This window comes from Hyla sarda, chromosome 4 (assembly GCF_029499605.1).
Source record: "Hyla sarda isolate aHylSar1 chromosome 4, aHylSar1.hap1, whole genome shotgun sequence".
Lineage (NCBI taxonomy): Eukaryota > Metazoa > Chordata > Amphibia > Anura > Hylidae > Hyla > Hyla sarda.
The window spans coordinates 49808033-49820483 of record NC_079192.1 but is presented as its reverse complement, the minus strand read 5'-3'; the positions used below and the strand labels follow the sequence as shown (position 1 = coordinate 49820483).

Below are 12451 nucleotides of genomic sequence, written 5' to 3'. Positions count from 1 at the left end.
CGCGATTCACATTCCGGGAGTGCTTCCTCAGCCGGTCCTCACCCGACCCTGTCGAGTGGTCCCTTCTTCCGGAGGTCTTCGTGCAGCTCTGGGGCATTCCGGACATTGACCTCTTCGCATTCCGGCTCAATCACTAGATCCCTCCGTTGATCCCTCAGGATCTGCCGTGGACGCCCTACTGGTTTCTTGGATGGGGTTCGTCCTACCCTATTTGTTCCCTCCTCTTCCGCTCCTTCCCAGGGTGCTGAGGAAGATCAAAGCAGAGGAAGTCCCTGCCGTTCTGCTAGCTCTAGATTGGCCCCGATGGTCGTGGTATGCCGACTTAGTCAGGCTCCTGGACGAGACTCCCCTGCGCATTACGCTCCACCCGGACCTACTCGCTCACGTCCTCTTTGCCACCCCATTTTACAGTCGCTACATTAGACAACATGGCGGTTGAGACACCGGTTCTGAGGGACGCAGGTTCTCTTCCCAGTCATTCACACCTTGCTAAAGGCGCGTAAACCCTCCTCCGCAAGAATTTACCACCGTTTCTTGGCGGTCTTATCTTCGTTGGTGTGCGGATCAGGGCTTCCCTCCGGTAACCTTCACGGTTTCCCGTCTTTTCTCCTTTTTGCAGTCTGGGTTGGAACTGGGGTTCTCTGTTCCCTTAAAGGTCAGGTTTCGGCCTTGCTATTCTTTTCCAGCGGCCTCTGGCTTCTAATTTCTAATTCTCATGGAGTAGTGCACGCTGTTCCTCCTCATCGGTCCTCCTCTCCCCCTTGGGACTTGAAATTGGTTCTGAGTGCCCTCCAGAGTGCACCCTTGGAGCCCCTTAGAGAGGTGTCTCTCCGCCTCCTTTCTTGGAAAGGGGCGTTTCTGGTGGCTATCGCCTCCATCCGGAGGGTGTCTGAACTGGCAGCTCTTTCCTGCCGTTCTCAGTTTCTGGTGATCCATCAGGACAAGGTCGTTTTCCGGCCAGATCCTTCCTTTTTGCCCAACGTGGTCTCTGCCTTTCATCTCAATGGGGACATCGTCCTCCCGTCCTTTTGTCCTGCTCCCTTTCATCCTAAGGAGCACTTACTACACAAGCTGGATGTAGTCCGGGCTGTTCGGGCTTATCCTTCCATCTCTCTTCAATTCGTCAGTGTGATTCCTTTTTTGTCCTTATGGAAGGTCGTCGCTAGGGACAACCTGCTTCCAAGGCCACCATTTCTAGGTGGATTCGGTCCGCCATTTCGGAAGCCTATCGCTGCAAGGGGAAGATTCCTCCTTTCAGGGTTGTGGCTCATTCCACTCATTCTGTCAGGGCATCCTGGGCTCTCCAGAATAGGGCTTCGGCCTCGCAGATTTGCAGGCGGCTACCTGGTCGTCTTTGCACACTTTTTCGAAGTTTTACAGAGTTCATACTTTTGCATCGTCTGATGCTAGTCTGGGCCGTAAAGTGTTGCAGGCAGCAGTGGATCGGCCATCTGCCTGATTACTTATCTGCCCACCCAAGGGACACCTTTGGTAAGTCCCATGGTCTGTGTCCCCCAATGGATCCTTCAAGAAAGAGATTTTACGGTAAGTGTTAAAAAATCTCCTTTTTCTCTTTCTGTGGTCTCTAACCTCTTAAGGACCATGGTTTTTTTCATCTTGCACTGTTTTTCCTCCTAACCTTACAAAAATCACAACGCTTTAAATTTTCCACCTACAGACCCATATGAGGGCTTGTTTTTTGTGCCACCAATTTTACTTTGTAATGACATCAATAATTGCACTCCCCATTCTTCTTGACTGCTTTATTCCATAAAGTATGAGGGATACATACAAGCGGGTGAAGCGAAGGAGCGAGACATGAGACCAAAAATATGCTGTTTTGGACTTTGGAATTTTTTTTTGCGCATACGCCATTGACCTTGCGGTTTAACTATATATTTTTTATAATTCGGACATTTCCACACGCGACAATATCTCATGTTTGTTTTTGTTTACACTTTTATTCATTTTAAATGGGGGGGGGGGGGAGGGGGGTGATTCACACTTATTAGGGAAGTGGTTAAATGATCTTTATTAAATGGGCACTCATTAAAACTAATGTTTGCTATTGCACTCCTTATGGTAAATAAAAAATATTTCTAATTTTAAAAAATGAAAATTTTCTGTTTTATTTGTGCTTAAAGCTAAAGAGCAAATTTTCCTTTCTCTTGGGCTAAGTTTCCACTTGTTTTTTTTTTTTTTTTTTTTTTTCTTGCAGTTTTTGGAAAACAACTACTTCAGTTTTTGAGCCAAAGTCAGAAGGGAGGAGAAGTAGAAGTCCTTCCTTTATATGTCCTATTCCTTTTGAATACACTTCTGGCTTTGGCCCAAAAACTGCAGTGGCAGTTTTCAAAAATTGACAGAAAAAAAGTGGAAACTTAGCTTTATACACAGACTTAGGACCGAGGTCCAAACACAAAGTGCAGCCTGGAATGCTGAGGGGAGTGTGTCCAACCAACAGCATATGGCATTTAAGTGTGAGGAGCTATGATTGGAAGAGGCTCGACTCTGTTTGGACTTCGGTCCAAAGTCTGTGTATAAGATGGGGGGGAAAATGTGCTCTTGAGCTTTTTTTTTTTAAGCACAAAGCATAGAAAACTTCATTTTTTTTTTTTTTTTAAACAAACTATATAAGAAATATTTTTTTATTTACCTTAAGGAGTGCAATAGCAAAAATTTAGTTTTAATGAGTTACCCTTTAAATTTTTTTTTTTTAATATACCGTATTTATCGGTTTATAACATGCACCCCCATTTTAACAGGGAAATTTTAAGTAAAAAATAAAATAAAATGTAAAATAAATTGGACTAAATGCCACATCATCCCCCCAACTTTGTTTTCTTCTGCACCTCAGTTTGGTCCCGTCCCCTCCAGTGCCACATGATTCCTTCCATTTTTATCAGTCCCTGTGCCACATTTACCCCTCTCATCTCCACCCCCCATGTCTCATCATTTCCCCCTGTCATAGACCACCACTAGCCATACAGACATTAAGCATTTAGTGCCTACCCCACCATTTCCCCCTGTCTAATCATTCCCCCTAATCATCCCCCCCAACCCTGTCTCGTAATATCCCCATCATTCCTCCTCATCATCTTCCCCTACCCTGTCTCATCATGTCCCTCATCATTTCCCCCTGTCTCATCATCCCCCCCCCCCCCCCCCATCATGTTCCTCCTATGGCATCCAGTGTTCTTCAACCTGCGGACCTCCAGATGATGCAAAACTACAACTCCCAGCATGCCCGGACAGCCAACTGCTGTCCGGGCATGCTGGGAGTTGTAGTTTTGCAACATCTGGAGGTCCGCAGGTTGAAGACCACTCTTCCCCTTTCCTTACTTGTCTGTGCTTCGGCTGTCTTGCGGGGTCAGTGAAGCAGAGGAGTTACGTCCTCTCCCGCCTCCTCTGCACGGCATCACGGATGTCACTTTTCGGCGGCGACTACAGGAAATGAAGTGATGCTGCACAGAGAATCCGGCAGAGGACGTAACTCATCTGCTTCACTGCCCACAAGACCCCCCCCCCCCCCCCCGCCTGACCTGCTGAAGCGCAGACAGGTAAGGGGAATAAACAAAACTATAAAAAGCTGTGAAAAGGTGGAATGATGAGGGAGGGGGGAGGGAAAATGAAAAGTAAAACTCGCTTGTCTCCCGCACTATCCATGGATAGTGCTGGAGGCGCTGATTAAAGGGTAGCGCAGATCCGGGCACAGTAGGGCTCATTTTAAGCAGCATCTCCCGCACTTAGGAAACCATTGATCAATGATTCTGCAGCTTGACTGCTCACTGAATCAAATGCAGAAGTAAAGGTATCCCAGAGTTATTAATGCTTAAAGTGACAGTAGTCAATGTTCCAAAAAATTCTCTTGTCCTTAACCCTTTAACGGTTTTCCGTTTTTGCATTTTCATTTTTTCCTCATCGCCTTCTAAAAATCATAACTTTCAATTTTGCACATGAAATTCCATATGATGGCTTATTTTTTGTGCCACCAATTCTACTTCGCAGTGATAGTAGTCATTTTACCGAAAAATCCACGGCGAAACGGAAAAAAATTAATTGTGCGACAAAATTGAAGAATTTAATTCTGTAACTTTTGTGGGCTTCCGTTTCTACGCAGTACATTTTTCGGTAAAAATTACACATTATCTTCTGTAGGTCCATACGGTTAAAATGATACCCTACTTATATAGGTTTGATTTTGTCGTACTTCGGAAAAAATCATAACTACATACAGGTCATCTTCTGACCCCTATAACTTTTATTTTTCCGCATACGGGCCGGTATGAGGGCTCATTTTTTGCGCTTTAAGTTTTATCGGTACCATTTTTTGCATTGATCTGACTTTTTGATCGCTTTTTATTCCTTTTTTTAATGATATAAAAAGTGACCAAAAATACGCTATTTTGGACTTTGGATTTTTTTTTTGCGCGTACGCCATTGATCGTGCTGTTTAATTAGCAATATATTTTTATAGTTCAGACACTTACGCATGCGGCGATACCAAATGTTTTTTTTTTTTTTTTTTCTTTACACTATTTTTTATGGGAAAAGGGGGGTGATTCAAACTTTTATTAGGGAAGGGGTTAAATGACCTTTAAAGGGGTAATCCAGTGGTGAAAAGCGTATCCCTTATCCTAAGGATAGGGGATAAGTTTTGAGATCGCGGGGGGTCCGACCGCTGGGGCCCCCTGCGATCTCTCTGTATGGGGGCCAGGCTCTCCGGCCAGATAGCGGGTGTCGACCCCCGCACGAAGCGATGGCTGACACGCCCCCTCAATACATCTCAATGGCAGAGACGGAGATTGCCGAAGGTAGCGCTTCGGCTCTGCCATAGAGTTGTATTGAGGGGGCGTGTTGGCCGCCGCTTTGTGCAGAGGTCGACACGCCCCCTTCCCGCGCGCTGTCGGGGCCATGTACAGGAGATCGCCAGGGGCCCCTGCAGTCGGACCCCCCTTAAGATAGGGGATAAGTTGTTCACCACTGAGTCACCACTGGACTACTCCTTTAACTTTTTTTTTTTTTTTTTTTTTTTTTTTTGCCGTGTTATAGCTCCCACTGCACACACTGATCTTTTACCCTGATCCCTGCAAAGCCATAGCTTTGCATGGATCAGCGTAATAGGGCGTTGATTGCTCAAGCCTGTAGCTCAGGCTTGGGGCAATCAAATGCCTATCGGACACTACTGAGACAGGTGAGGGGACCTCCGCTCATGTCCTAGCTGACCGGGACATCGCGATTTTATCGCGATAGTCCCGATCAGCCCGACTTAGCTGCCGGGAATCTTTTACTTTTACAGCGTCTGAAGGGTTAATAGCGCGCGGCACAACGATCTGTACCGTGCGCTATTAGCCCAGGGTCCCGGCTATAAATAGCAGCCTTGACCGACCCGGTGTGATGCAGGGTCACGGCGTGACCCAGTTTTAAACACCAGGCGCAGGGCGTACAGGTACGCCCTGCATCCTTAAGAGGTTAAGGCTTGGTCCTTTAAAGGGTTAAACAGATTTGTAAATTACTTCTATTTCAGAATCTTAATCCTTCCAGTATTTATCAGCTGCTGTATACTACAGAGGAAGATCTTTTCTTTTTGAATTTCCTTTGTCTCACCACAGTGCTCTCTGCTGACACCTCTTTCCATGTCAGGAACTGTCTAGAGCAGGATTAGTTTGCTATGGGGATTTTTTTCCATCTCTGGACAGTTCCTGACATGGACAGAGGTATCAGCAGAGAGCACTGTGGTCAGGCAGAAAATAAATTTAAAAAGAAAAGAACTTCCTCTGTAGTATACAGCAGCTGATAAGTACTGGAAGGATTAAGATTTGTAAATAGAAGTAATTTATAAATCTGTAACTTTCTTGCACCAGTTGATTTAAAAAAAAAAAAAAAAAATTCCACCAGAGTACCCCTTTTTAATGGTTTTTATTTAACCTTTTTATTGAATATATATATATATATTTTTTTTTTATATACACTTTAAGTCACCTTAGGGGAGTTATTAGATTCCTATAACACATCAATGTAGTTCCACTGTTTGGGGGGGGAATCCACCCAACTTGACCACTAGGGACTGGTTAAAGGTCCATTTTAGGCGATCTAAATGGTTAATAGCCTTCCTCGGCGATCGCTGCATGTCTGCTATTAACGGCGGCCCTCGGCTACAGGAATCGGCTGATGGCCGCCCTGTAAGGCACGGGCTTGAGTCAGGAGCCCGTGCCATATACTGTTTGCCGTCTTAGGATGAGCTGGCTCGTCTTTAGAAGGCAACCAGTTAATGCTTTTCGTCTTGACTGCTTTCTTTTTATTAGCCCAACTTCTGGTCTAGTGTGCATGCTTTAAAGGACTTATCCTTTGTACACTCTAGCCAGGAATCAAGCCAACTTTGTCTCCCTCCTACTTTGCTTGCAGAGTTTCTCCCTGTCACTACACTTTCTTGACTGAGTTGTCTAAATTCCTGGCCACAAATAGTTGTCAATGCAAACAGTTTATTTCCTCTTTGTTCTGTCATCCTTTTTTTTTTTGCTTTTGATGTAAAGTAGCTTTATTTACCAATATATATTTATCAGACACTTAAAAATAGGGTTCATCTTCTGACAACCCATTAAGTTATATCTTTTACTATTTTTTATAGCCTGGAGATGATATAGTGTTGATGGCTGAAGCCCTGGAGAAACTCTTCTTGCAGAAGATTTCTGAGATGCCCCAGGAAGAAACAGAGTTGCCAATTGTTCAGAGCAAAGGACGTGGTCGTGGGAAGAGGGAACCAGGTAATTTGAGAAGGATTTGCATCCCCTTAGATAGGGATATAAACACGGGGAGCTCTTTGCAATGAGGCTGGGTTAACACTAGAAAAGGGCTTTTCATCTGTGGTATATTACAGGATACTGACTTTTATACCGCAGTCTCCTCTTCTCGGTTTCTCACTGTTATTACATTTTGAGCAGGACCGGCCTGCTTTTATCAACCCCTAGAATACATTTGTACCATTAAAGTTAATGATCCCACTATGGCATCAGTCATCCTTTCTGTTTGCCAGTATGCTATTGTGTACCTCAGAAGTCCTAATGTTTTAGAACATGAACCCAGCCTTACAATGTGCCTTAGGAAAAGGAGCTTGCTTTTAACATAACAATGAGCTATGCACACATTTGTGAGGATGTTTAAGAGTCTTGTGTCTTCTAGATGCATCAATTACCCCAATGAGAACCCGGGTCCCTTCAATAAATCAAGGAGACAAGCCCATCTCTAAACCTCCAGTCACACGTAAGTGAACCTAATTTTTTTTCTTTTGACAATGACTTAGCTTCTGTTTTATATTGAAACTATAGAAAGAAAGAAAAAAAAAAATATATAGACCTAAATACTGGTAGTCTGCTTTTTTTTTATATATAAATCTTTTTTTTTTTTTTTTTTTTTTTTTTTTTATTCTCTCCACCTTAACAACTTGTTCTTTCCTCAGCTGTCTCTAAGCCTGCAACCCCTACTCCTGTGACCCAGGCACCTACCCCTCCGCAGACCCGTACCCCACCTGCCCGCACCCCTACAATCACGCCAGCTCCCCTTACGTTTTCACCTACCATCACTCAGGACATGGTAGTGCCCACAACAATACCTGCTGCTCCACAGCCTATACAGAGTCATCCACCCATCATACCAACTGCAACCCAGCCCGTAAAGGTGAGAAGAACGGTGAGTTCAACTAGGCCGATTATGAAGGCGGGTTATTCGTAGTGTAGCATTCATATTAATGTGATGCGGGATAAAACGGATTAGAATAAAATATAAAAAAAATATATATATATTCCTTTTTTTTTTTTTTTTTTTTAAGCTAGTTTAAGCTTTACTTTAAACAGGATTCCCTCTGATACTGACTTTGTTTTCCTCTATAGAAAGGGGTTAAAAGGAAAGCTGATACTACAACTCCCACCGCGCATGATCCAGTCCATGAATCTTCACCGCTTCCTAGTGAGCCTAAGCCTGCGCCGCGACGGGAGAGTGGTCGCCAAGCTCGGCCAGCAAAAAAGACTGAGGTGCCTGACTCCCAGCTTCCTGCGCCGCCTCCTGTACTACTCCCTGCTGCAGGTCCAGCATCTATCCCAGCAAATAGCAGCACCAAGCTCTCTGAGCAACTACGCTATTGTGCCGGAATTGTCCGGGAAATGTTTGCAAAAAAACACACTGCCTATGCTTGGCCATTTTATAAACCAGTGGATGTGGAGGCTCTTGGACTGCATGACTACTGCGAAATTATCAAGCATCCAATGGACCTGAGTACCATCAAGGTGCGGGAAGATCCTATGCACATACAGACCATAAGTGTTTATTTGAAGTAGCAGTGGATTTAAATCTTAGAACTTGGATGGAAACTGAGGAATCTAATAGCATTTGGTGATACTAAACTTATTAGACAACAGTAGCCTCACATGAGAAGTTTGGTAGATACACATGAGAAGTATCCTTCTATTAAAGGGTTATCAAGAGATTAAAAAAACAGCTGCTTTCTTCAAAAAACAGCACCACATCTGTTTGTGGTATTACAATTTGGTTCCATTCACTTCAGGAGAATTGATCTGCAATACCACACACAAGGACAGATTGGGTGCTGTTTTTTTATTTTTTAATCCGCTCTGTTTTTCTGTTAGATGGCCCCTTCTTACTACATTTCTTTTGAGTAACTTACTATATTTCCGATACAGTGCAGTTGAAAAGTCTTTTAGACACTTTTTTCACACTTTATGTTGTGATCTTGTGTATTAAAATAAAATTAACACTCTCTGGCTGGGCCACTCAAGGATATTCAAAGATGTCTCTAAGCTGCTCCTGTGTGGTCTGTGTTTAGGGTATTTGTCTTGTTAGAAGGTGAATATTCAGCCCAGTCTAAGGTCCAGAGCACTCTGGATCTGGTTTTATTAAGAATATCTCTTTACTTTGCACCATTCCACTTTCCCTACAGCATAATGCTGCCACCACCGGGCTGTTGGGATGGTATTGGGCAAGTGATGAGCCGTGTCAGGTTTTCTTGGGACCTGACTCTTAGGCTAGGTTCAGACTACGGAATTTACGCCTGCAATTCCGCTTTGAAATTGCAGGCAGAAATTCTGCTTGCTAAAATGGATGATGTAGTGAATGGGTTTCCACTTCGTAATTTGTGAATGGAAAATCCACTTGGAAATTTCCGCCTGAAGAATGGTGTTACTATTTCTTCAGGTGGAAATACTCCCGGAACACATTGCAGTCTATTGGAGACTGCAGTGTCCGCACTGTCCTAGCTGGCCGCACTCGGAATCTCCGGGTGGAAATTTTCTACCTGGAGATTCCGTAGTCTGAACCTAGCCTTAGAACAGAGAGTTCACTGGCTTCAGCAGACCAGAGAATCTTGTTTCTCACAGTCTGAGTCCTGTGGATGCTTTTTTTTTGCACAATCAAGCTTTTAAATTTTGTCTTACTGGGGAGAGGCTTCATTTCTGGTCACTCTGCTATAAAGCCCAAATTGTGGAGGCTGAAGTGATGGTTGGCTTTCTGGATGTTTCTCCTCTGCACACAAGATCTTTCGAGCCCATTGGGTTCTTGATCACCTCTTACCAAGGCCTATTTCTACTGATTAGTTTGGGGTGACCTACTCGAGGAAGGGTCCTGGTTGTTTCAAACTTCTTCCATTTTAAGATTATGGAGGACATTATGCACTTGGGAACTTTCAGTGTAGCAGAAATTGTTTGGCACCCTTCTCCATTTATTTTCCTCCACACAAACCTGTCTGAGCTCTACAGTCAGTTATTTCCTCCTCAAGGCTTGGTCTTTGCTCTGATATTAATTTTCAGCTGTGAAACCTTATATAGACAGGACTGTCTTTCCAAATCAACTGGAGTTTACCACCAGTGACTCCAACAAAGGGGTATAAACATCAAGATGAAATGGGGGGGGGGGGGTTTGGGAGCCAGAGCTGAATTTCAAGTTATAGTGCAGAATGATGGGGAACAAAGTGCATGTGTTTTTTGCTTTTCTATACTCAATGTGCCAGGTAGGTGCCTACTCTACCTTGTGCAGTGTTTGTGACGTTTTGCTGTTCTTATGGTTGTCTCCAGGTAAAGCTGGATAATGTGGAGTACCGAGATGCCCAGGAGTTTGCTTCTGATGTGCGGCTTATGTTTTCTAACTGTTACAAGTATAATCCACCAGACCATGAGGTGGTAGCCATGGCTCGAAAGCTGCAGGTAAATTGGGGGAAGGTGATTGGTGAGGGAAGAAAACTTCTATACCATTATGTGTAAACAGCATTCTTTTATGAAGGGGTCCATGGGTGGTTGCGCAAGTTATTTTTGTATGACTATAGCAGGGAGGTTGTTGAAGTAAAGTGTAAAAATGTGGAGGTGGAAATTTTTTTTTACAATTCAATCTCCAGATACTTAAAATCTGTTTCTTGTAAAATTGTTGCCATAGGGAGATATAAATAGTGTTTGCGTCTGCTTGCTTTTTTTTTAAGGATGTTTTTGAAATGCGATTTGCTAAGATGCCAGATGAACCTGAAGAAGCACCTGCTCCGGCACCCTCACAAAGTCCAGGTCCTCCGGCACCCTCCATCAAAGGTCCTTCACATATTTCTAGCGATAGTAGCAGTGACAGCTCTTCTGATAGCGAAAGTAGCTCTGATAGCGAAGAGGAAAGAGCACAGAGGTTGGCGGAGCTTCAAGAGCAGGTGAGGACTGAAATAGTCTTAAAACATTTGTGAAGTATTTAAAGGGGTAGTCCCGTGGAAAACGTTTTTTTGTTTATTTATTTTTTAATCAACTGGTGCCAGAAACTTAAACAGATTTGTAAATTACTAATATTTAAAAAAAATTCTTAATCCTTCCAGTACTTTTTAGGGACTGTATACTACAGAGGAAATGCTTTTCTTTTTGAATTTTTATGATATCACGACCACAGTGCTCTCTGCTGTCCATTTTATGAACTGTCCAGAGCAGGAGGAAATCCCCATAGCAAACATATGCTGCTCTGGACAGTTTCTAAATTGAACAGCAGAGGTCAGCAGAGAGCACTGTGGTCATGACATCATAGAAATCCAAAAAGAAAAACATTTCCACTGTAGTATACAGCCCCTAAAAAGTACTGGAAGGACTAAGATTTTTTTTATAGAAGTAATTTACAAATCTGAACTTTCTGGCACCAGTTGATTAAAAAAAAAAAAATTTCCACGGGTATCAAAACGTGTGCAATGGAAGAGGGCAATGGAAATGGTCCCTATCGGATCAGAGATCCTTTTTAAGAATGAACCTGATTGGTTGCAAATGTTAACTGATCCACTTTTCCTCTGTTTAAGTTTATAATAACCTCTCCAATATTGTAATTTGTAATAGTGCAGTCATCCTGTATTAAAATAGGCACTGTTTGAACAAAAATACATAGATCAGTAGTACAAGTAAATATATATAAAAAAAAAAACTTTAATATACCTTTTTAGACAAAATTGCTTCTTTCTCCTGTTATCAAGCTTCTTTCCCCTCTCCTGTGAGACTGTATCCCCCTCAGAATATCAGCTCAGCTTTGTCATGTTTCTGGATTCCAAGCAATGCAAGTCTATAGAGGGGGAGGAGGGAGCTCTGCCCAATAGCTCTCAGAGAACTGCAAACGAGAAATTAAGCCTGCAGAGCAGAAATCGATTTATAAATACCATACAAAAGTTATATAATGGCCAGAAATTAATGGCTCCTCCACAGGGCAGCTCATTGACAGGTACACTTTAACATGTGGATTTTCTTTTTATTTTTTTTTATATTAGTTGAAAGCAGTACATGAGCAGTTAGCGGCCCTCTCTCAACCTCAGCCAAACAAACCAAAGAAAAAGGAGCGTGAAAAGCGGAAGGAAAAGCACAAGAGAAAAGAAGAGGTTGAGGAGCCGCGGAAGAACAGAGCCCGGGAACCTCCAGCTAAGAAACCCAAGAAAAGTGTTCAAGGGCCAGTGGGAACACCAAGGTATCTTACTAACCCTCAGAAAATGGAGCAGAGCGAGAACAATAATCAACTAATGGCAACAAAGACACAGTAATTATTCTTCATGGCTTAGACAAATGATTTCTGATTAGTGGAAATTTTATTCTATTGATCTGAATTAGAGATGAGCTAACCTACAATGATTCGATTTGTCACGAACTTCTCAGCTCGTCTGTTGCTGACTTTATCCTGCATAAATTAGTTCAGCTTTCAGGTGCTCCGGTGGGCTAGAAAAGGTGGATACAGTCCTAAAAGAGTCTCCTAGGACTGAATCTACCTTTTTCAGCCCACCGGAGCACCTAACAGCTGAAGTAATTTATGTAGGCTAAAGTCATCAACCGCTGAGCCGAGAAGTTCGTGACGAATTGAATCTCTGTAAGTTCTCTCATCTCTAATCTGAATGTGTAAATAAGTTTCTAGTTTCTAGTGATTGGGTAGTTCAGTTAGCTCTATGGTGAGGAAAGGACAT

The 12451-nt window shown here is 43.1% G+C and overlaps 1 protein-coding gene across 10 annotated transcripts in view; it reads left to right on the top strand.

Moving 5' to 3' along the window:
* The window catches only part of BRD4 (bromodomain containing 4), a 73822-nt gene that overhangs the window by 28269 nt on the left and 33102 nt on the right, over positions 1–12451 (top strand). For 4 of the 10 annotated variants that reach the window (XM_056570854.1, XM_056570858.1, XM_056570856.1 and 1 more), the window contains exons 4-10: positions 6626–6761; positions 7177–7257; positions 7454–7683; positions 7884–8276; positions 10077–10205; positions 10475–10687; positions 11771–12033. In XM_056570854.1, coding sequence (XP_056426829.1) covers positions 6626–6761; positions 7177–7257; positions 7454–7683; positions 7884–8276; positions 10077–10205; positions 10475–10687; positions 11771–12033 — 1445 coding nt within the window. The remainder of the gene's footprint in view (positions 1–6625; positions 6762–7176; positions 7258–7453; positions 7684–7883; positions 8277–10076; positions 10206–10474; positions 10688–11770; positions 12034–12451) is intronic. The other 6 variants (XM_056570859.1, XM_056570861.1, XM_056570863.1 and 3 more) reach the window with 4 other exon arrangements.